At 34.4% G+C, this 25,691-nt stretch overlaps 2 protein-coding genes across 6 annotated transcripts in view; one reads left to right on the top strand and one right to left on the bottom strand.

Moving 5' to 3' along the window:
- LOC120767342 (protein sickie) overlaps positions 1-25,691 on the bottom strand; it is a 460,987-nt gene that overhangs the window by 85,658 nt on the left and 349,638 nt on the right. For 3 of the 5 annotated variants that reach the window (XM_040093298.1, XM_040093297.1, XM_040093299.1), the window contains 5 exons: positions 25,068-25,212; positions 23,320-23,700; positions 23,140-23,166; positions 9,599-9,969; positions 9,341-9,492 (listed from right to left, as the gene is read on the bottom strand). In XM_040093298.1, coding sequence (XP_039949232.1) covers positions 9,341-9,492; positions 9,599-9,969; positions 23,140-23,166; positions 23,320-23,700; positions 25,068-25,212 — 1,076 coding nt within the window. The remainder of the gene's footprint in view (positions 1-9,340; positions 9,493-9,598; positions 9,970-23,139; positions 23,167-23,319; positions 23,701-25,067; positions 25,213-25,691) is intronic. The other 2 variants (XM_040093300.1, XM_040093301.1) reach the window with 1 other exon arrangement.
- LOC120767345 (chitinase-3-like protein 1) lies at positions 13,938-17,287 on the top strand. Its single transcript, XM_040093303.1, has 4 exons — positions 13,938-14,076; positions 15,584-16,040; positions 16,119-16,366; positions 16,422-17,287. Exons 1-4 carry the CDS (start codon positions 13,998-14,000, stop codon positions 17,153-17,155), a joined length of 1,518 nt encoding a protein of 505 aa, XP_039949237.1. The 5' UTR covers positions 13,938-13,997; the 3' UTR covers positions 17,156-17,287.

The raw sequence follows: 25,691 nt of genomic DNA, 5'->3' as shown, positions 1-25,691 counted from the left end.
CCGCACTCACCCACAGCCATTCACACACATATGTGCTGGTGGCTCGCGGAAGAATGAACTACTTTGTTATCCTTGCAAATTACAGCGTGCTGTGGCATAAAAGTATCTACTCAGTTTGGTGAAAAAGTTCAACTACAAAAACAATAATGCGGAAAAGTTGTAAACAATCATAAACGCCAACTAGCTTTGGGAAGGCATTGGAAAAGCGTTAAAGTTATGTTATCTCGTGAAGCGCTACGGATTTTGGTTACCAGGCGCCCAGCCATCAAGCCATTCAACTAGATAACATGAGCGCCAATACACATACATGCATATACATATGTATATATGAGCATATATGTATGCATGTGTAGAATGCTGGCCTTTGCGGCAAATACAAATATGAAATTTGTTTGCTATTTTCTATTTCCTGTATCAGTTTGCTTTGATTTTCGCTCGGTTTGTGGCGTCATCAAGTCTCGGTTAGAGGGTGGTGGCCGCCTTTTTTTGGCGCGCCAATGACGCCAAAACTATTGCTTGCGCAGTCACAGTGGATTTTCGCCAACTCACGAGGCGTTGCATTTACACATATACATACACATACGCTCTGTATATATCTATACTTAGAGGTATATACATATGTATATATACATATATCAGCATAACAATAATGTCCAGTAGCTGTTTGGTGTATGTTTTTGTGGAGTTTTATGACTCTATCTGTACTCATTTGTTATATTTTTGGCAAAGTCGCTTGGTACTAGCGCATAATAATTGCAATGGCATAGCAATAGCCTCGAAAGCTAAAGCCAAGAGTAAAAGCTCTGTGCTGACTAGTAACTGTGAGCTTCAGGGTTAGTTAAATTTTGGAAGGTTTTATGGGAAATATCAAATTCAAATGTAGATATGCATTTATAAACATATGTATAATAGGGTTTGCCAAAAGCATTTATCTATTAAAATTAACATCGAATCGAAAAAAACCCCCAATTTGTTTTTCTTATATTTTTGAAGTTTAACTATTCAAGAATGTGTTTACAAGAAAATTTTTCAAAAATTTAAATATATTTGAAAACATGGTATTTTGCTTACCCAAACTGGTTCGGCCGGAACTGAAGTTTTAAACACGTTTTTCTCGAAACTGTCCCCGAAAAAAATCTCAAATTTTTTATATATATTTTCGTAGTTTAACTATTCTAGAATATGTTTACAAGAATTTTTCTTTTCAAAAATTGTAATATTTTTGGAGATAAAGTATTATGCTGACTCGTCATCCAAATTAGTTCGGCCGGAACTGAAATTTTAAACGCATGTTTCTCAAAACTGTATTTTTCAAAACTATACCCTCGATTTCTCAGGTTTTACTGGACCGATTTAGCTGAAATTTTTAAAGAGTTTACTTTACAGACTTCTCCCAAATTTAAAATTTTACTATTTTTGAAAAATTCGTAACAGTCCCAAAAGTGGTACAAAAAATTTTTTTCAGGCTATCGCCATTTCTTGAAAAAAAAACTGATTTTAAAATTTCCTTCCAAAATAAGCGACATTATTCTAGTTAAATGTTTCTTTTAGTTCCAGATTGCTAGGAGGTTGATTTCATGGATGTGGTCACGTGGTAATTTTTTGAGACACCACTATTTATCAGCTGGTAATTTTTACTTTTTTCAATTTTTTTAATTTTTTCTGTATTCTAACCTAAAACGTATGCCTCTAGACTAAAATTCCCCTTACACTAAAAAATTTCGCCTTGCGAAGTTATGCGTTTTGATAACTTTGACTAAATAGCTCAATACTGAAGTATAATAATATTTCCTGTATATAGGTTCATTTTATATTCGATTGGTCTGTTTTAGACTCTGCCTAATGTAAGTGTATGTTATTCTATTTAATATTACATATGTACAAAAAAAGTAATTCATTACTTATGCCTTTATATAGAGTTGTTGAAAACGAGTTTCTGAATTAATTTTTTTATGCTTTACTTTTTCTTTTGAAAGGAAATAGAACTCCTCATCCATCCAGTAGTCATACATAAAACCTCGATTCTTTTCTTAGAGAATACATTCTTATAGAACAAATATAAAAAGAATACATATAAGAAGAGGATCGCGATGTTATGGATGATATCCGTATGTATATGGAGTTGGGGAAATTGTTTGATAGTATATTTCGAAGATGAAAACTGAGATATGTAAATTTTGCCAGACCTTTATATAATATTTGTATACACTTTACACATTGGTAAGCATGTTCAAAAAAAAATATATATATTTAAAAAAATAATAACCTATCACTAGATATAAATGGTACAAACCTCAATTCATAGACATATACAACACAAGACTTGGAACTTACCTGAAAAGAAAGAAAACAATTTATTTGAAATTAATGTCAGGAGAGTTTAAAAATTTAATATATGTATATATTATAATTATGTGCTCAGCTTTTATATAACGACTAGTTGAAATTTTGTATATCCCTCAGCTCCATGTAAACAATAATAAACTTTCTGGACAATAAGATATTCTCCCCAAATTTGAAGTTGAGTCACAACTAGTTTCGGCTATATCAGCATATTTGGCTGTAGGGGTCGATTTGAAATTTTCACACAACCTTCTAAGATATCTTATATAGCAGCAGTATATAGCAGCTAATGATCGAGGGACTCCGATTTTTGATTTTTTTTACCACTCTGAAGAGAAATTTTTTTGGGAAGACATCATTTTGACAAAAACCATAGTTGTGTCCTTTACTCATTAACTGTATTCAACTATTGTAGTATGAAATGTTTTGCTTCCAGGATATGAGATAATTTAAACAGAAATATTTTGCTACGGTAAAATCGGCTACAGTTTCAAGGGAATCAACAAATTTTCAAATTGACTCATCGGTTATTAAAGTACATTTAATTCTGTAATTTACATTCAATAAACAGAATAAAAAAATAAGGAGAAATGGAACTTTTTCGACTTGTATGTGGATGTAACCCCTTAAGCATAACTAAATTTAATATTTTCGAGATATTTGTCTTATATTAATAATGACTTATTGGGGACCAATCTGACTTATTAGGTCGAATTTCCTGAGCCAGCAATACATTTGCAGCCCCAACTCAATGTTATCATGAGAACAAACAGTTCGGATGAGTTAGTTAATAAGAGATAGTAAAATCAGAGCATTTTTTTAATAAAATATATGTAGCTTTCTTTAACACCTTGAACCTTGCATAGTATTGAATCGAACAAACGATTGGTATAAATGTAAGATAAGATGAGATGAGATGAGATGTAACAAGCAGAACTGTGCTAGCAATGGTAAGGAGGATAAATGAACTAAAAAAAAGACTAGATATCATACATATATAACTAAAACGTGTTGAATAAAGATTAAGTGTCATCATAAAATGTTACCAGAAACATAAACATGTTAGAAAAAAATATAAAAACTATAACATTCAAAATCAATAAAAAGAAGTATGAAGAAAGTCAAAAGAAATGCAATAAAATGAAATTAAAGAGTGCGAAATGTGCCAGCTGCTGGTTATATTTACTGCCAAGACAATTCACCGCTACAATTCATTGCTAATGCCAAATAATTTACTTCAACCTTTGGTCATGGATGCCATAAAAGTGTTGGCGGCTGGCTTGTTGATGGCTGCCCGCATTTGTGTGCATGTGTGTGTGTGGAAATAACTGTAAGCGTAAAAAAACGGCAAGCAAATACCAATAACTGCAGCCGTAGACGGAGTTGCACAGCAGCACAACAACAAAATGAACTACAAATATCTATGGTATGTGTGTGTGTGTTTGTATGTGGTGGCGCTGGTGGATGCACGCGAATCAATGGTGCATTAAAAATGGAGAAAATCCAGTCTTGCTACGTGCAACATAAGGCAAAAACAACAACAAGGCAACAGCAACGAAGCGCAAATATTACAACTGTCATAGAGATGCTTTGAATGTACAACAAAAACATACAAACTCACATATTTATGTATGTACTTATGTATGTATTATATTATATGTGCATGAATGAAGGTATGTAAATATGCATGTGTGCTTTATGTGTGTGTACGGGTGCATTCGCCAATAACCACAACAATGGAATTTAATAGTTAAAGTATATTTGCTTGCGGTCGTCACACCGTTGCCACAAACACGCACACACACACGCAATCAGCTGTATAATGCCAGCAATGCAGTTATGGCCTTAGCTGAGGCGATGCTGATTACTTTGGCAATGGCATTGCTGATATTCGCTGTTAGCAATAACTATCAAATGAAGGTAGCCGGCTACAAAAGTCGCATTACAAATAAAGCAAAAACAATTCAACAAAATAAGTGAAGTTTGTAATAAAGGAGAGGAGAAGTTGTGGTGTAGCAGCGCAAGAAATATTGTCACCAACAGCCAGATGCATAGCAGAGAAAAAACGCACTTTTTAGTTGCCAGTATTGTTGGTATGTTGGCTGGCGCGGCGACTGTTAACCGGCAATTGGATTGCACCCGCATGAGCGCTTAAACAGTTATGGATTACAGTTAGCTGCTTTGATTAGAGGCTACCGCATGGCATGTTTTATTACTTGGAGACCAGTTTACCATGCAGCTTTCTTTCCGAAAATATGATTTTTGCATATTTGACGATTGTTTTTCTACTAACGGTATATAGAAAATAACAGATGGGGACCTAAGCAACACTGATTGTTTGGAGAGAAAGTCATCAAAAATTGTTTTCTATTTAATGTTCCATATTTTACATAAGTGATTTTTAAATTTTATTAAAAAAAGTCTTTTATATCACAAAATATGCTCGGCACAACCTGGGGACTCTCTCCCTCTCTCATGCACTGGTTCTGCTCTACGGTGAAGTAGTATGGTGGACAGGCGTACGGAAATCTACCTAGCAGAGGCCAATGGAAGGGGCTCAGAGGCTCGGTGGCTAATGGCGGGTGGGCAAACATCGACTAAAAGACCCCATTTTTCAACTGGGAAAGAAGGTTCAAAGTAAGCATAGAAAAATTTGGCTGGCGAGAAGGTACATATGTTAGTACTCGGAACCCTCTAAACATATGTACTGATGGCTCGAAAATGGACGATGGAGTTGGTGTAGGAATATACTGTCCAGAGTTAAGTATAAGGCAACCTTTTATGTTGCCGGACCACTGCAGTATATTTTCAGCTGATATCTTTGCTATTGCGAAAGCCGCGGAGCTGGCCTATAATGCACCTGCAGACAATTTCAGGGTCAAAATTTACGTAGAAAGCCAAGCAGCAATCAAGGCAGTAACCTCGTATCACATATCGGTCGGAAGTGTCTTGGGAAGCAGGGCAGTAGTGGAGAGTTTTGACAGAAGTAAGCAACTTAACTTCTACTGGGTGCCAGGCCACAAAGGAATCGAGGGCAATGAAATAGTGGACGAGATTGCTAAGAAAATGTGATTAACATAACGCGCGCAAGATGGGGTTGAGAGATTGAGAAGACTGCAGGAAATGCCTAGAGCAGGGTACCTGGGAAGCAATGGAGCATCTCTTGTGCACTTGTCCCGCATTGATAAGACTACGATGTAAGCATCTGGGGTCCTCACAATGGAAGAGTTATCGCGTCAAGCGCAGGCATCCAAAACGATGACTATTCCTCTTGGACTTAGCAAGTGAACGCCAACTGTTATCACAAAGAACCAAACCGGTCAGTGTGTGGCTTATAGCCCTACCAGATTAACCTGACCTAACCCATTTTAAATGAATACTTTCTCTTTGTTATGTGTACTATTATTTTTTTGAAGAGCAGGACTAAACAAATTCTATAAAATCCTTTTCTATCCATCCAGTATCCTACTATCTTTTTCTATCAGAGTTATTTGTTTCAGATCTCCTTTTCATTTTGAAATTACCTCTTCACTTTCATGATGTGAAAATATAAAACTTTCAAGATTATGTTTTCTTGCATTTTCCTTTTAATTTGCGAACTCAAACTTCATAGTAACTTTCGCAACCCTTTTGATAAGCGCTTCATTGACAGAATTTCAAAGTATCGTTAAATGGAATGACTTTTGTTGCAACAGCCACAAGCAAGCTGACAACTTTCAATGTCGAGTAAGCAGCAAACACAAAGCAGCACAACGCAAAGCAACAATAAAATCGAGTAACATGAAGAAAAAAAATATTACCGAGAAAATTATATGAAGGCAAACTTTATATTATTCTGCGTATTTGTGACCAGAATCATAAGAAATATTAAGAAGAAAATTTAATGGTGAATATTAAGAGTTGAAGAAATAGCTTAGAAATACGAGTACAATTTAATTTAATTACTAGTTTAGAGCTACCTGCGGTAGATAATTTTAATAATGCGGGCAGAAATGCATTAAAACTTCTTTAATCAAATGGTTCAAACTTTTTTCTAAATGCATTCAAGGTTTCATGAAGAAACCAGTTTTTATGAGTGGTTATTGGTGAAAGGACGGTTTAGTAAGCTGAGTATAGAAGTTAAGTGTTTTCTTTTGATTTGAAAGGTTAACACGCGGAGCTAAAAAACAAAAAAAATTTCAAATCAAACAGGGGAGAGTAAAATTAGAACAGAAAATGTTTTGTGATCCATGAAATTCAAGAAAATATTTTTTGGAGTTTTTATTGCAAAAATTTGATTTTTGGAAATTTAGTATTTTATTTGTGAAAATCTTTAAACATTATATAATAATAAATATATATGCACTAAAAATATATTATTATGAATATATATTCATATATTTCTTTATGGAAATGTCTTTCTTATCAAATTGTGACATTCCAGAACTCAATTAACCAGCAAAAATAGCTGTTCCGATTCATGCAAAAATCCTGCATAAAATGCAGTCAAACTTCCATTTTCTGCTGACCACAAAGAAATTTACTAAAGCTACATAAAAAAAATAAAAAAAATTATCGCTATCAACCAAAGTGTTGCCATGCAGCTTCATTTAATTTACCCTTCACTACATTTGAATGGAGTTTTCGCTTCATTGCGCACAAATAAAAAGTGAATTGGTGTGAGCAACAAAATCTACTACTTTTTAGCTACAAAAGACATTTTTTTGTATTTGCTTTTATTATTTGTTTTAATGATGTATGCGGAGAATTAAAAGGTTAAGAGAGAATATTCTTCAATATAAGTACATATATGTATATGCGGGTAGTAGATGCAAGCGAAATCGAGAAAATCACGAAAAATTGCCACCCAGAAAATTAAAAGTTCAAAGGAAAGACGAAAAATGTCACTAAAGTTTGTTAAAACACTTACACATAGACAAAATAGAGAGCGAAAAAGGGAAATTACAAACAAAAGACTGTCTGTTCAACGATAAAATTACAGAGTTTTTAATCTTTCACTTGCGAATCGATGTTTTGTCGGCAGTTTGCATGGCATGCCAGTGACAATGTGATTTTAATTGACACAAAGAAATCAATGAAATACTAAAAAGTAATGAGATTTAAAAAATAAAGTGTCTAAACTGCGAACAAAGTTCGAGTGATTTTATTTTTTTCGATGCAATTGTTAAAGGCATTGAATAACTGTTAAAAGTTAAAGAGGAAATGGCAAAGGAAAAATTTTAGCTGACGCCTAAAAGTGAGCTATAACTAAAAAATAAATTGATATATGTATGTCAGGCAGTGCGCTGACGAAGTGTATTGAGTCGTCGACCAATTCCGACGGTGCGTTTGTGTAATAAAATTTATATTAATTAACTTTGTATAACATTTTGCATACACATACATTTTTTAAATATTTTTCATAAAATAATTTAAATTTTTTGTTATCTCAAAAGATAGTGCAGTCATTGTTAACTATGCAAGTTGAAACCATTAGCAGATATACATACATATATACATTTTTTATATTTTTATTCAAATATATGTAGGTACTCGAAAAAATGGCGACCACTTGTCAACGTAACGCTGTCGCGTTATTCCTAAGATGTGCCTCTTGTATTTTGACTGCCATTTCGTGCTTCCTGATTTTTATGCGAGTGCTTTTGCGCATTTGCCAGACACATTTTGGCAGCTTGTCAAAAAAGTTGGTACAAGGACTCAGACATAAATATTAGAGTGGGTCGACTTTTAGGAAAACAAAAAGGCGGAAAATCGCGTATGCGAGAAATGTTCTGTGGATCAATTTGAACAAATTTGTCTAAGAAATTATGGGTCTAAAACTTTTTAGAGGATTTATAACAATTTGTGCGTCAGTGTCTGAGATATCTGAATGAAATTTAAGAAGTAGATGAATTTTGATATTCTATTTATTGTTTGAAGGAAACAGCCTGAGCGGAGAGCGTGTTCACATATCTTCCATACAACCGATTATTCAGATTTCTTAAACTTTGCCTTATGCGATTTTATAGACAAAAAATAAAAATCGACCCGCTCTAATACAAACATCAAAAATACATACATTTATAGGTGGATATTTGTATGAGTAAGGCTTTTGTATGAAAAAGTGGCCGTAATTTTTATGTTGCCTGCGCGTCTGCCACTGTGACTTTTTGTTGACAATCTCTGCTGGCGGAAAACTTTTTCCATTCCGAGTTGGTTATCTTAAGTAGGCATTGACAGACAGCAAGTAGACGGTTTTGATATGAAATAAGTGTGAAAAATATGTCTTGCGCTTTTAATGCAAAGCACAGTGATGACTACGTCGTTGAAAGGTGTGCTTGAAGCTTAAAAAGTCTGCGAACTTTTATTTGCAGGCATTGTTGGTGATAAGGTGATAAAACAGGTATTTTACAGCCTTAGTTTTTTTATATTCAAATTTTTTAAAGGGCTTTAAATATGTTGTGACAACAAATTATTTTAAATATTATTTTTAATAATAAATATTTATTTTTAATATTTTACTTTTTATCATGATAAATATTTGCTTGTGAATATTAAAGCTTCAAACTAAAACAACATAAATAAAATATTCTTAAATAAAATATTTTTTGTAGAAAAATCATTTCAAAACATTATTTTTATTAGCCTTGCTATTATTCTTCATTTTTAGTTACATACGCTTTCTCTGCAGCCTAAATGTATGCAATGTTTTCATACAAACAAACTGCGATTGCATTGTGAGCACATAAGTTCAATATTAAATGTTTTCACATTATTTTTCCTCTTACTCCCTCTATTTCTCTCAACTATCAGAATATCATAAAAGAATATAGAAAAACATTGCAGAGTTGGCATCAGTATTGAGATATTATATTGAAAAAATTATATATGGCAATTGAAAAAAAAACCTGGAAACTAACGAAACACCCTAAATATTTCAATCATATAATTTCATAATTACACGCTCCTCATAATAATTATTTTAAATTATCATTAATAATAATGTGCAACTACTCACATTTGTTGACAGTTGACTGCTCAAGCTCAGCACCTGTTCGCGCGCATCCAATAATTCACGCTTCAAGCGACGTATCTCGTTCGCTTGACGCTCCTCAGCTGAACCGTACAGCGAACTGCCACCGGAGAGCAATGATGCAGCGCTGCCATGCACTAAAGGTGAATACAGAAACAAATGTAAATATATATAATTTTAGCTAATAAAAGTACTTCAGTATTATTTTTCGTTAAATCCGCCATAAAGCACACAAATACTCACCATCATCATTCTTCTTAGGATATGTGAGACGGTGACCTGCCACATTGGCGTTGACGCTGCCCGGCGCACCCACCAAGCCAACCAGACCAGTCATGCCGGCTGGATGAGTCGGTGAGAGTGTGCCACCGAAGCCGCGACTAATGGGTGTGGGTGAAGTCGGTTGACTCCAGGCCACGGGAGCGCCGCCAGCACCCGCTGTTGGCTGTCCAGTCACCTGTGACATTGCTGCCGCTGCTGCAGCGGCCATTTGCGCGGCCAACGAGCCATTTTGTGCGGTTATTGTGCCTACAGGCAGGCAGTAGTAGGGCTCGATTTCGACATCGGGGCCGCGACTCAGCATTGAAGGGTACATTTTTTCCGATTTGGTGGATCTGTAGAAGAGATTGGAAGAAAATATATTTCTTTAATAATGAAAAATATTGTTGAGGCGAATATAGTGAGTATATTGGAAAGCACACCGAAAGCTTGATGAAAGTTTAAAAGCTATAGCATATTTGAAATAGTTTAAGCATAATAGGTAAAGTAAGAAAAAGAAGATATATAGCGATAAGAAAATAACACTAAAATATTGATATATATAATTTATTTCATTAAATTAACTAAGTGTGGCAGAAATAACTAATATATCTTATATAAAATTGCATTTATGTAAATCGCTCATTTGTAGTTCTAACTCTGAAAATTAAAAAAATAGCTTCAACCACTAACAAATACCCACAAAACTTCTACATATACCAGCGTTCGCGCGATATTTATATTTATATTTCTGCCATTCTGTCTGCAATCCAGCCATTTTTAGTGAAAATCTTAATTTCCGTTTGTCGCTTACCGCAAAATCGGTAAAACGCAAATAGCCAATTGAAGCCCCAACAACTTCCAACACAATAAAGCACACAAACACACGCATAATACTTCACACGTTTATTACCTACAACAACAAGTTGCTCGAGCAAATTGCATAAAACCGTAGTCTGCTTTTAGGTGCACGAAAATCGTGCCACTTTCAGACTCACCAGAATAAACTGTACTTTGCAGCATTACACAGCCGCACGCAGGCTGGTGTTTTCAGAATTGCATTTCCAACACCAGACGATTGCAAATTTCCACTTCGTGCCACTCACTTAACGAAACGGCGCAGGCGGAAACTTGCATGGTGTTGGTAGCTGATGTATTGGCGGTTGGTGAGTGGTAATTGAGTGAGGTGAGTTATGCTAAATGCTTTGCAGTTTTTTTGCATTCGTGGGAACATACATATACATGTAGTAATATATTAGGGAAAATAAAGTAACAAATAATTAACACTTCAAAGGAATGTTGTTTGTTTATACACTCGAGGCCACCGAAACCTTACCACTTAAAATTTTCAAGTATCGTGCATATTCGGTTACATTTTAGAGCGGTAATTTTTGCGGTACAGAAATTTTTTATTTAGAAATAAGTTAATGATATGCTATTAATCAAAAATATTAAAAATTAAAAACAAAACACTCAGCTAAGATAAATCAATGGAAAGGTAGTGAGCTTTGAGCAATGAGCCCGAAATGTAAACTGACATGCGATGAAAAAATAATTACTTTTAGTTTTTTTTATTTTAATTTCTTTATACTATATTTGAAATCAATGTATTTTTTTTAATTGAAACACGAAGCTTAGTGGGTGTATCACTTTAAAAACAATAAAATCGGCCGCTTTTGTATAAGCACAGAAAAGCTAATTTGTGTTTTACTCATTAAACGTAATAAATTAAAAACTATAATTGCAATAGGTAATATAATTTAGAATTATTATACTTATACTTACTAAAACATAAAAAAACAATTTTGAGGAAAATCCCGAACGAACAAAAAAGTCCGAAAAAAAATTTTAGAAAGTATAGTATGGTAAGGTTTGCGTGGCCACGAGTGTAATTATATGTATAAAGAAATGTTAGTTTGTAGAAAGAAACGCTTAAGAGTTAGTCAAATTCAAGCTGAGCAATGCGCATAGTTTAGTTGTATAATGCGTGGGTTTTGAGACTGTTCTTTTAGTAGGAAATTAGTTTTAACTGTGTTTAAAAAAGGGAATTCAAATTCTTAATGGTTTTATTGCTCTAGTATAAGTGTAAGCATAATTCACAAGTTGAAGTAAAGATTGGGTGAGGCTGATAGTTTTGAATTAAAAGAAAAATATGAAAGTATATGTCTATATACATTTATTGCTAAATAATTTTTAAAAAGTTTATTTATCTTAGACTACAGATATCTCTGAATTTAATGGAAATATGCAAACCATGTTTCTTTCTTGCCAATTTATGACTGTAAGAAGACGACTGAGGATTTTTGTATATTGAAGCATTGCTTTTGCTGTGCTTATCAATAATTTTTGTACTAAAAGGTGAGTTAAAATGAAAGAATCCATATTATTGCCAAATGAAGAATTTTTCGTTCGGTTTGTCAAAAAAAATTTGTTTAATTACGTTATCACACCTTTCTATATTTATTATGCACATACATGTCGTCACCTAAAATGAAAAACAACGCATCGTAAAAAAAAACGAAAATGCTTTTTTTTAAGTTTTTCCTTCGCCTGTAAACTTATAAAAAGTGATGTTAGGTTATTTTGCATTTTAGTTTACGACATATACATATATGAATACGAGTACATATACTATGAATACAGAAAAAAATGAAATGAAATTTCAGCTATGTTCGATGGCTGCATGTGTTTCTCTCTTCTTTAAAAATTACATGTGAAAGCAACAACAAAGCCGAACAGCTAACTTCAATGCAAGTGAGTACGTGAATATCTTATAAAAGTTTCTTCTTACTCCTTCTCTATATGATTAGAAGTATTTTATTTATAACAGTAAAAGCTCTGTGGACTCGTAAATCTTAAAAAAAATGTTGAATGGGAAATTTGTTTTTTTTTTTTTAAATTTTTTAATCTAAAAGTTTATTTTTATAATAAAATAATGAAATCATATTCAATATTTGGTTTGAATGGCGCACTTTGGTCATCATTAGGCCCATTGTGCTCCTACATTGTGGTCATAACCGTCATTTTCTACACCCTAGATGCCCAATGTCACTTAAGTTTGAACTTTGGAAGACTTGAAATCATCGTCATCAAACTGAAGGTTGGGCATTCGTATAGATACGCACGCTGTACATACCGCGGAATGCACTTTTCCATTTTCTGAAGGTGGAATGTTACTAAGTTCCCCTTTTGGCTAGAAGTAGGAACTTTTTGGTTTGTCTATCACCAGCACTATCCAACATAGCTTTGTGTTATGAAGGAGCTGAATGATCTGCGACTGTTTAGGTGAATTGGAAATTGTGTTTCTGGATGCCTCCGGACGGCTGTATGACTGGGTACCAACATGTTATTAACCGAGCAAGAATCATTGGTATATTTTTCTCTACTGTGAAATGAAAACGTTGTGTTTAATTTCTAGTGTATCTCCTTTCCTCTCAAGTTCAATAACAAGGCCGAGTAAGGCCGAGTTTGGCTGCAAAGGTCTAAAAGTGTGATCCAGCCGGCTTTAAGCTTTGCTTCGTACTTCTCTTGTATTCAATATTTATTTATGACTTTTAAACGGTGATATAACAACAGTTACGACTTTTTAGTTGTTTTGCGTTATTTCCTTATTCTGAACTCAGTATCGCAAAAATTGTTATATTTTAGAAAGAAAAAGTGTTTTCTTCGAAAAACTTTAAAATTTATAAATTTTAACTTCACAAATTTATTTCATTTTCTGCTCGCTGAAATACAAAAAAAAAACTTCTTTTAAAGCAAGTTTCGTGTTAAACAACTATTTTATTGATTTTGGTGTGACAGCTAGTGCATTGGTGATGTTATGCTATTTTGTATTACTTATCTACTAAAATAAATACAAAAGTTACAAAGTGCAATGGTAAAAAAGGACTAGTGTACATTTTTTATTGCTATAAAATTTATTTTCTCAAGAAAGAACATTTTCTTTGTTAAACATATTCCTATATATAATAAGAGTAGCCAGTAGACCCTGTAGAAAGCAAAAGTTATCAAGCATATATGCGTCATACCAAAGTATGCAAGTGTATGATGTTATTACGGTATATTTATCTCAGTGACATCTCTTTTATCAATGCATCAATGCTCTTATCAGTTAACGGAAAAGGTTTGCCAATATTTAGCTTCCATTGTGGCATTCTGTTGTCATTGAAATTTTGTTTTGTGTTTTTTTGCCAAACGGTAAATAGGAATTATTGAACTCAAGTGGGGATTTTATTTTGTAAATAAAGAAGTCTGCCTTTCGCAAATATCGATCGACTATAAATTATCAGAGCGCCGCGATTTTACGCTTAGTAATGATCGAAGAACTGTCAAGCAATAAACAACTTGAGCAAAGTGAAAGTGTGGCAGTGCAAACAATTGTGAAATGTTCTTAAAAGTAATTGTGCTGGTTGCACTGGGTGTGCTGTTGCAACAGAGTGGATGCGCAAAAGCGCAAATTCGAAGTGAGTTAAGAGTTGAGTTGAAAAGAAAATGCAATTTTAGTGTTATTTAAGTGGATAAATAAGTTTTTTGGTCCTTCAACAACATACAAGTGCATTTAAACTGCTAAGTCTTAATACCATTTGACTCAAAAATTTTAAAATTATAATTTTGATCAAAAAAATTCAGTATACGGTAACATAAACATAAAGGACTTCACTTCACTAGTGAATCGACAAACAAAAAACTTACTTAACAGTCCAATACGTCTTTTGAGTTTTCTAAACCCTCTTTAATTCAAATTACGTTTTAAATAACTTCTTCCTGTGCTTAAAGAGAAAATGGAGGACTAGTTACTTTTGAAAATTTAGTGTTTATTTAGTCTATAATATTTACTTCGGGGAAAATTAGTCTCTGATTCTAACTAGTCACTACTGAAAATGTTTTATTCAATATTTTTGCGCTTTTAGGGATTTATTAAAAAAATTTAAAAATTACGACTTGCCAGACAGATGTGTTAAGACTTTGTTAATTGATATAAAATTATAACGCCAGCGGAAAATTAATTTCTTAAGGCGGAATTCTAGACTATAGGCATGAGTTTCAGGTAATTTTTGAGATGTCGTAAAAAGAGGGTAATTAATATTTTTACTAACCATTTTTTATTGACTATTTATTAATTTGCAAGAATACAGGAAAAAATAAAAAAACAAAAAAGTTAAAACTTTAAAAACTAGCAACTGTTGACGTATGGGGTCTCAAAAAATCGTGGAAATAAGTGCGTATATTCCAAGCAATCTCCAATCAAGAAGAAAAGTTTAAATCTAGAATAATATCGCAATGTCTGAAACAACGGAGAAGTTGGAAAAAAATTGTAGGAAATGGCGGCTGCCTGAAAAAAATCATTTTTTGAACTCTTTTTTTAATATTTTTTTTTACATTTTTTAAACTGAAATTTGCGGAGGTAAATCGGTCTAGTATAACTTTAGAAATCGTGGGTAATGTTTTGAAAAAGTCAGTTTTGAGAAAAACGAGCTTAATATTTTAAGTAAAACTAAACCGGCCAAGTCGGACGACACTAAAGCGGCTATAACTTTTTTGAATTTTGAAAAATCTTTTAGAGAGACATTTTTTAATATCAAATTTGTCCAAATATGTGAGAATTTTAAAATTTCTAGACTAGAATATTCATGAAATTAAAAAAGAACCCATTAAGAGTACCAAAAAAAATGTAATAAATATGAAGGGGCATGATTTCAAAATTTAAAGAAACCGATTAAAGTTAATAAAATGGAATAAATACAAAAATTAATATGAAATGCAAATTATGCGGTTTTTAAGTAGGTGAAGCTCTCTTCAACTAGAACCATTCATGTTTACTAATTTATTGATTATGCTTGCAACCGAATTCAATTAAACATAACACTAACAAAGCGATATGAAAAAATGATAATTTTTTTACTTCTGCTATCTTTTTTTTGCACTTCAACGCTATATGCATACCTTTTTCGCGCCTATCTTTCCCCACAGAGAATGTCGTCTGTTATCACGGCACTTGGGCCACATATCGGCAATCAAGTGGCAAATTCGACGTGAATACCATTGATCCCTTCTTGTGTACACATCTTATGTATGCTTTCTTTGGGATTGAGGAGAGTGGGGATTTGCGCATTATCGATCCGTATTTGGATTTGGAGGACAACGGCGGACGTGGCAATATACGTAAATTCAATGCACTCAAGCTACAAAATCCCACACTGAAAACATTGGCGGCGATCGGAGGTTGGAATGAGGGTTCAGCGAATTTCTCGATCGTGGCGAATGATCCAGAACGGCGTAAGCGATTTGTGCGCTCGGTAGTGCATTTTGTACAACGACATAGTTTCGATGGTGTCGATTTGGATTGGGAATATCCGAATCAGCGACACAATTTGAACTACGACGATAAGACTAACTTTATAACGCTGCTGCGCGAACTGAAAGAGGGGTGAGTGGGCGCTGAGTTTTGATTGAAAATTATTGTGGGAATATTGAGTGATTGTAATCTTCTTTAAATAATTTACAGCTTGGCCCCCTATGAATATTTGCTCACTGCCGCTGTAGGCTCCTCAGCCGCATCTGCTTCGAAGTCGTATAATATAACGGAGATCTCAAAGTACTTAGATCTTATCAATGTGATGGCATACGATTTGCATGGTCCATGGGATCCGGTCACTGGCAATAATGCGCCGCTCTTTGCAGGACCCAACGATATTACCGAGAAGAATAAGCAACTGAACTTGGATGCCATAATGAAATATTGGCTAAGCGAAGGTTTGTATTCAATAGCCATTAAAAGTCCTTTAAGTGAAAAACGACTTTGTTTCAGGTGCGCCACGCGAGAAACTAGTGGTTGGTGTACCATTCTACGGACGCTCCTTTACGCTCTCCGATGCGGAGCAACACACTGTCGGTGCACCACATTTGGGACGTGGCCTTGCCGGCCAATACTCCATCGAACCGGGCTCAATAGGCTACAACGAGCTCTGCGAACTCATGCAAACCCAACCTTGGAAGGAGGAGTGGGATGAGGCGCAAATGACACCGTACGCATATATGGGACAACAGTGGGTGGGCTTTGAGAATCCGCGCAGCATTGGCCTGAAAGCGCAATATGTGAGGGATAACGATTTGGCCGGCGTGATGTTGTGGTCATTGGAATCTGACGATTTCCGTGGCACTTGTGGTGGCGAGAAATATCCGCTCCTGCAAACTATCAATCGTATACTCTTCGATGGTCACACCGCAACGGGTCTAACGCAAGCAGTGCTGAATTCGGTGGCAGAAACCATACAACGACCTGCGGCGGCGGGTGTTGTGGCGTCGTCCGCTGTGGGCGGACAACAGCAGCAGCAACAACAGCCGATAGTGCCGGATCCGCGTGGCAATGGCGAGTGTGGCAGCGAGGTTGAAGGTTATTTGCGTGATACGCACGATTGTGGCAAGTTCTACTATTGCCAGCGCGGTGTCAGCTACACATTTAATTGTCCGCAAGGCTTGCAATTCGATTTAACAACAGGCAACTGCAACTACGCGCAATTGGTGCAATGTAAGGGGACTTGAGAACCGATAATAGAATCGAAATTATTATTACACTAGTTGCCTATAGTAGGTGTCGTGTAACGGGAATATGTGTTGTATACGAAAATAAACTTAAGATGTGTTATTTGAATAAATAAAAGGGCATAGATATATGCAAATATATAAGCATAAAAATATATACGTTTAAGTACATATGAGATATATGTATGTATGTGCGTTTATATAAAAATTTTGAATTTTTTAATTGTTCATATATTTAAAGAATTTCTATGTATTCAGTAACAGTTATTACTGCTTTTTAAAACATTATGTTCAATATTTGTAAATAACTGTTACCTTAATGATTTCAAAATAAAGTTTTACAAATATTAAATAGGGTTTGAAATATTTTATAGAACTTAGAAAAATACAAAAAAATCTGTAGGTGACTATTCTCGAGATTTCACTATAAGAATTACTTCAAAGCGTCCTACGCTTTAATCCTACATACATACATATATTATTTCTCAATCATATATGTAATTCTTGATTTCTAGCTTGAATTTGACTGCGTTAAAGCTAAAATTTACCCTTGACCAAGAGTTAAATTAATGAAAAAAAAATCTTATAAAGAATCATTTAATTAAATTTCCCTTCTAATTCACTATTGCCGAAGTTTAACTCATAAGTAACAGTGTAAGTATTTGGACATAAGTGCGAATGTGTGTTAGGAATCTAAGCACATGCACTTGTGACAAGCATGTAAGGCAAATGCGTAGCATACTTTTAGCTGCATGTGTAATTCCCAAGTACTTTAACATTGAGTGGCGTATAAAAAGTAGGAGAGGCATTCCGGTATTCACGAATATGATTTGTAACAATACTTTTGTACTTTCGAGAAATATAGAAAGAATTTGGAAACTAAATAGCTTAAAAACTTTTTTTACCCTGAAGAGGGTATATTAGTTTGCCACGAAATTATACACAGATGGAAACATCAGAAATCCTATGAATTCTATACACTCGTGGCCATGCAAAATTTTCAAGTGTTGTGCATATTTGACAACACTTTATAACTGTGCTTTTTGCTGTATTGAAATAAAAATAAAATAAAATTGAAGAAAATCCCGAACGAACGAAAAAGTCCGAAAAAAATTTAAGAATGTATAGTGGTAAGTTTTGCGTGGTCGCGAGTGTACAAATCGATCGAAAATATTCCACACGTCCTTTTCTCCACAAGAAGCTACTCATTTGTCAGAGCCGCATTATGCATGCCACTTTAGCATACAGGTGTCACATAAACTGAACGATCGGAGTCAAGTTCTTGTAAGGAATCTTTTGTATTTGTGAAGGGCATTAGAAGTTAACGTTTTTTCTTTATTTTATTTTATGAAGTATGTTTCAACCTCTGCGAATACCTTTTATTTACTCCTTATAAAACTGGACTGATTAATTTTTTTATTACAGATTTGATTTCATAATTTTTTTATTTTTCGAAGTGTCAATTTAAAAAAAATCTGCTATAAAATGTTTATTCTACGCAGATATGTTAAACTTGAACGATAATACTCTTTATCGCTTGTACATGAACGTCTACTTAGAAAATCTTTACAACATTTTTTCATTATTTTTATCCTTGGCGTATATTAAGAATGTATAGATACAAAAAGTTCTCTAAGAGTGGATATTATTAAAGAAGTGGGAGCTGAAAATTTAAATTTTCTTCGAACAGAAAAATTTCGTTAAAATTTCAAAAGTCATTTTTTTAAAGTGGGGGAAACATCAAAAGCCGGAGTGCGGAATTTCAATGTGCTAAATCTAAGCAAGCCCATCTCCAGACTCTCCCACGGAACCACCTGATTAAGTATTACTTCAAGGAAGTGATAAGACATTTAAGGCTTTAACGGTCGCCTATTCTGCTCTATATGTCTGAGTTTTGTCATGATTGAGGCTGCCGCTTCGCTGACAGTTTTACAGTTCTCAGTGGACTGACACATGAGTTTAGTCAAATTTTCCACCGTAAAACTACCACTGAGTGTAGTTTTAAGTTCTTACCTTGTACTTCAAAAGAACCAATGTCCACTTACTATTTAGGTTAGTTGGTCCCCATGTCGTCTGTCGATCCACAAATGGATGCCCGCTATCAGTCCGTGGATCTAGTGTTCTTTAGGTTTGCTACCGCTGCTGCCATAAGCTTTTGACTATCTTTCCTCTTAGTTTAATAATATTTATATATTAAGGTGGAATAAAAAATATATCCCATGAAAATTTCGCCTTAAATATTTAATATTAATATTAACAGATGGCTTATTGTAATTTTTGAATTTTATATAAATAACACAGGGATATATTTTACTTCGATGTTTAAAGGGGAATTATAGTCTAAAAAAATGTTTTTTTATATTTTCAAAATTTTACTAGTCAAGAATATGTTTAAAAGGGGATTTTCAAAATTGTAATTATTTTTGGAGATATATATATATGTAGGTATTTTGCTGACTCGGCAACCGAACTGGTTCAATTTTAAATGCCGGTTTGGCGAAACTGACGCTTTCAAAACGATACCCAGATTTCTCAGGTTCAAGTGGACCTAATTTTACTATTTTTTTTACTATTTTTTAAATATTTTTAAAGTCCATACAAAAAATAAGGAAACTCTGCACTATAGCACAAATCAGTAGAATCACATAAATGCAAACCATAAAAGATTGGCGCGCACTTATAATATAATAGAAAAATATCGCTTCATCGACAATGACCATATGGACAGCGCTATCAAATGAGTGCGCTATTAAAGTCATACAAACGTACACATACACATAAAATACCAAGCCACATGGCAACCAACCATGCAATCAGCCACTCAAGCGAAGAGCCAGTGTCCAGCAGACAGTTGCAGCTAACACACATTTTGCTTGAGTAAATACTTGTATTCACAGTTATAAAACTGCAATGTTTGCAAGTGGGTATGTGTGTTCATCATACGCCCTGCTGAAGCTGTTATTCTGTCTGAGTGGGTGTGTGTGGCCATGAATGAATGAATGCTGCAGCATTTCATATTTGCATGCAAAATGCCATTAGTGTCAGTATAACAGCAACACATACACACAAATAAAAATAAGAAATATATGTATAATGCCACGTGTAAATGTGTGTTAGTAAAGACAATGAGGCTGTGATTGTGTGTGTGCGCACATGGCAGACATCAGACTGGTCATCCGGCGACAGTTGCATCACTTTTGCTGCACGACTGCTAATTTTCTGCCGTCATTGCGCTGCTTCACACAAATCCACATTGCTGGACAGTTATTTGCATTCCCACACATATATACATTTACATATACATACACATATGAACAACAGTATACTTTCGTCGATGCGAAAGCTTTGCACATCCTTTAAAAGTATGCATTCCTTCTTTGGTTCGTCACTCACTAACTGCTTCATATATTTTATTGCTTGCCATGGTAATTTTACTGGAAATTATTACCACTAGCAGATTTAAATATGCATATTCTCATAAATATACACATTCGCAATAATTGGCATATTTCATTTCCATATTTTTCAGTGACCAGCTTATGTACTCGCCAGTCAGTACTCCTCATGCTTATGCTTTATTTCCATATGAATAAATATTCGCAGATTATGTATATATATATTATATTATGTGTGAACATACCTTACCGGCATGCGCCAAAAATTTAGGAGGAGCGAGAAAATAGTATTATAAATAAAATTTATAATAATTAATTAATTAAATAGGGTACATAATAATTTTGTAGAATCTAATATAGAGACAATATCGCGACATACAAGTTCATACACGAAGGGAACTGTCAAACTTTCATTTTAATTGTTATCAAAGTCTTTCTCTTCTTTCATTTATGACTACACGAACCAATGTATTTTTCTCTCAGACATTTATTAAAAAAATAGTTAAGAGAGACTGTCTTAATTTATATTTATGTCATACTTGAGCATTTATACAGGTTGTTGAACTGAAATGGTATAACATGCGACCATTTGCTATTTTATTTTCAGTGGTAGTACACGTTCGTGACTCGTGGATTCACTAATTAATTTAAGAGATTATTTAAAAATCCACCCAGATCTGTGTTACAGTTCTTAAAATTGTATCTGCTCTGTTCAGTCGGCTCTATTAGTTTATTTTTAAAAGTGTTTTTATTGCAAATAATTTTTTTAAATTTGTTTGAGTGATTACTCGGAAACAAATGATCCGATCACAAAACATTTTTTTTGCATGCTCTATATACCCATAGTTCTCCATAGACTACATGCTAAAATAACGAAAATTAAAAAAATTATATATCAAATTTTTTTTTAAAAACTTAATTGTTTTTCAACCGTTAGTACCAAAAATATCTTCTAGTAAGACATTTTGAGGGATGGAGTTAAGTATGTGTTGAAGTTCATGGAAGTGCGGAAAGTTCAATGAGCTTCATTCACTTGGAAGTGGCCAGAAATGTTTGAAGGTGAGCTAATGTGAGAATGCGAGCCATCTCTCAAATGTCCGGTCCGTTAATTGGGACGGTGTCGCACCCAGCTAGTTGATGCCTCGTAAAAGTGAAGGTTGACATCACCGCCGTCCAAGAAGGGCAATGGACGGGAAAAGAACTGGGGCGAGTAGGTCGTTGTCGAACTCGTGGTGGAAGAGAAATTCTGTTGCCGGTAGACGCCTATGTGAGCAAAAGGCAAAAGAACAGCCGAACCTCGCAACGCTCCGATCGACCATAACACGTGCGGTAGACGCGTTTAGAGACAGAAAAAGAGAGAGGTCAAAATGCGTGCTTATGAAAAGCTTAACAAACTGGCCGACAAGGGTAATGCTCGAAAATTCTATCAAAAAGTGCGTCGGCTAACAGAGGGTTCCAATACCGGAGTCTATGCCAGTAAAGAAGAAGAAGAAATTTTTAAAACTTCATCAACGGAAAAACCCGAAAACGCCGAAGGAGTGGAGAAGCTTTTCTTTTTAGCGTCGTCGCAGTCCACGAGTGACTCGCATTTTTTTTAAATAGTTTTCTAAAAAATTACTGTGCCTTCTCAATAGATGTACTATATATACATATATACAATTGATATAATTTTTTTTTATTTCCAAAAATGGTGTTTTTTAGGTTCTCACAATAGGTGTTTACCTTAAATAGTTTTCTACACGAAAATATTCTTAACCTTTGATAGCTTTGTGCTTCTTTCAAAAGGTCTTTGTAAATACATTTTGACATTTTTTCAAGATTAATCTACTCTGTGATGTCTGTTAATATGAGGGTTAAATAACCAACCTTTGAAAAAATTTAGCGATTATGGATATCATTATCACAAATTCACATTTTAAGAACTTTCATAAAGAAACTCTTAATACATTTTGTAAAGTTTCTCTAAGGATATACATGTAAAAGATTACGTAGTATTTTGATACAGCGCCTTCTTTTTATTATACAGAAAAGGAAGTCCCTAATTAAAAACGAATCGGAGTTTAAATACGAGAATGCGATTGTATATCGACCTCAGTGATATCTGGTGAATTATAAGAGAGCTTAAGTAAGTCCAATTTACATTTCTCTTCTTTACATTCACTCAACTATGGTAACAATATTGTTAAATGAATCGAAATATGTATTAAAAATTTTTAAAATATATTTCTGAGTTAAAAATTGAAGTAATTAAATTCTAATAGTTTAATTTTAGTAAAAAGATTTTTTAATTACGGTATGATATTTAAAATAAAAGAAAAATATTATTTATGTGTCAATTATTGCAGATATAATATTTGAGAGCGCAAAAAATGTATTATAATTAATTTTTAAGCAAAAGTTTGTGAAGCTTTATTTTAAATATGCAAAATGATTAATATAGTTAGTATGTAAAACATATGTAAAGTTGAATTTAATTTATTGTTAGTAATTTTTCGAATCGAATCAGTAAATGCATTTTCAAAAAATGAATTTTCAAGTGAAACAAATACTAAGCGTATTTAAGCAAGTTTAAGTGTAATTATTTTTCACCTTGGATATGTCCGTTCTTTCAAGTAGCTTTAGCGCAGTTAAAAGTTAGAAAAGTTATTTATTTAAACATTGTTCAACATAGGGTAGTAAGGAATTTCAGTAAAATATAATTTACCAATACAAAACCTAAACTCGTTAAATTAAGTGAATTTTTAAAAATTTATTAGCAATTCCACTTACCTAATGCTGTTGCTGCGATTCAGTCGTGGGCTCTGCACATATGGCGACTCATTGCCCGCACCGGTAGCCACCACAACACCACCGCCACCACCAGCGCCGCCCGCTTGCTGCATGCCACTACCCTGTGCGGCTGCAGCTGCCGCCGCTGCTGCAACGGCTGCGGCAGCATTCCGATGTTGCAACATTTTATGGCTGTGGCGTGACATGGCCGGCGAACCGATTTGCATATTCTCCAGCGAATCGCCCTCGGATAGACGACTGCCCGCCGTGTTGCTGTGCTTCAGCCACATGGCGTATGTGCTGTACTCGGGCTTGACTTCGGCGTAGGTTTGCGTGTCCGAGAGTGAGCCATCGATCATTTTGCCAGGACGATTTGATATTCTGAAAAAGGTGAGCAGAGTGTTATATATACAATGTTTGTGTACTATCTACGGATTTGTGTGAATGCCGGCATTCAATGCGGCAAAGGGTTTAACTTGGTGTTATCACAATAAATCAGTTAAATTATCATGGTAAATGCATGTAATTAGTGGCGTTTTATGGCAATTAGTTACCCAATAGAGGGTGTCTAAGCAATCCTTCAAATTATGACGATGATATTTTATAGAAGACATTAGTTATATATATTCTTTTTATTTTAATATTTTGAATAGGAACGAAAATCCTAGACTTTATAATCTATAAGGTTTACCTATAAATATATAAATAATTAGCAGATCATTTTTTCTTTCATTCAAAAACTATTCCAAAAATTATGCTCCATTAGGAAAAACATTTCATTTTCGACACCCTTTATTAAGTCTAATTGGTAAGAGGCCTTCAACATAATTAGCATATGTTGCACAGACACATTAGTGGTTGGTGCACTGCTCGGCGGTTTTCATCGAATCAATAAAATTTTCAAAATCGCATCATTTCTAAAATACATACATATTTACGTTCGCTTATTATAATTTTATTATTTTCAAAATTTTCCCAACTTTTTATATTGCTCTTTTTAGTTGCCTCACATCACTGTGAAACTTGTTGGGGCAATTAAAATTAATTACATCAGTTATGCATTAATTTGCACCAGAGCAAACCACAAAATATGTTTTGCTAATGCTTGCCACAGTACACTAATTAAATAGCTGTTGAATATTCGCGCCGAAGTGGTGAGAGATATGGGTATATTTCACTAATTAGTAGAAGAGTTTGAAGCAGAAATTGAGTTCATATAAAAAATTGCTCTCTGTGGAAAGGGTATATGGATTTTTTATGGACATTTTTCAATATATATTTTTTTTTAATGTAGAAGGGATTGTTATAAGCTTCAATATAGAAAATAAGGAGCTTTGTAACAATTTTGACTGGAAACGTATTTAGAACAATACGATGGCGGCCAAAAGTGTGCAACAATTTTTGTGTAAAGTATCTAGCTTCTATCAATGCGCAGCGACTAAGATCGCTTGGCCATATTAGGAGAATGGACATCAAGCATCCCTCAGGATGTGAACGAACCGATATTTCCTTGCCTTTTCACGTTCTGGCTTTGGATCTGTTAGCCTCATGTAAGCTCAGCAAGCTGGACACTGTTTAATTGGCACTCACGCGGTGAAACTAAAGAATTTGGACAGAATTTTGTCTCTATCCGACCGCTTTTTTGATGCATATCATGGAGCTGTGAACATCATAATGAATTTCTGTTCTATTTCTAACCTATTTACTTAACATACTAATATGATTATAATATAAATATAAGAGCTTACCTTTGTTGAAATAGATGTAGGTCTGTGCCCGGCTTGGGTAAACTGTGCGATCCAGTAGCGAGGCGTTCGCGAATTGATTGGCTGAGCTGTGTTGCGCCGGGACCAGTTAAAGAAAAGCTACGATGTTGAGTGTTGGGAAGAAGTTCTGGAATTTAAGGAAAAAATAGTTATCAAAGAAACCACCTTCAAAATAAGCAACTGCAAATATATGCACACAATATACAAACATCCCTTTCAAAAGCTGACGTTTTGAGGCGATTATTGTCCGTAGAGGAACACCTTAGGTCTTGGAACAAAAGCAACACAGGGTATACGACTTTGGGGTAGTGTTGATAGTGGATTAAACAAAAAGCTCCTACTTTTAGGCAAAGGGAGCTTAGCAACATTGTATATGTTATAATAGGGCACCTATGAAATCACATTTTCAGAAAATGGAAAAAATGGATTCAGCCGAAGGCAGGGCGTGCGCAGAGGATGATGAGGGAGCAATATCTATGCGAATGCCCTGCTTTCGGGCGGTTGAGAAGGACATATTCCACGCTCCCATTACTCTCACTTAAGAAGCATTGGCCAGCTGGTGAAAAAGAGTAAGGTATTTAACCAAATCTCCAGATCTGCTGGATA

The sequence above is a fragment of the Bactrocera tryoni genome, chromosome 2, assembly GCF_016617805.1.
Source record: "Bactrocera tryoni isolate S06 chromosome 2, CSIRO_BtryS06_freeze2, whole genome shotgun sequence".
Lineage (NCBI taxonomy): Eukaryota > Metazoa > Arthropoda > Insecta > Diptera > Tephritidae > Bactrocera > Bactrocera tryoni.
Note: the sequence above shows the minus strand (reverse complement) of the source record. Positions and strands in the feature narration are given on the sequence as shown.

Excerpts from the sequence above, each read along its gene's own strand:
- LOC120767345 (XM_040093303.1), top strand. The coding sequence starts at position 13,998 with ATGTTCTTAAAAGTAATTGTGCTGGTTGCACTGGGTGTGCTGTTGCAA. Across the intron at positions 14,077-15,583 it reads CGCAAAAGCGCAAATTCGAA|AGAATGTCGTCTGTTATCAC; the intron begins GTGAGTTAAGAG and ends CTTTCCCCACAG. Across the intron at positions 16,367-16,421 it reads GAAATATTGGCTAAGCGAAG|GTGCGCCACGCGAGAAACTA; the intron begins GTTTGTATTCAA and ends ACTTTGTTTCAG.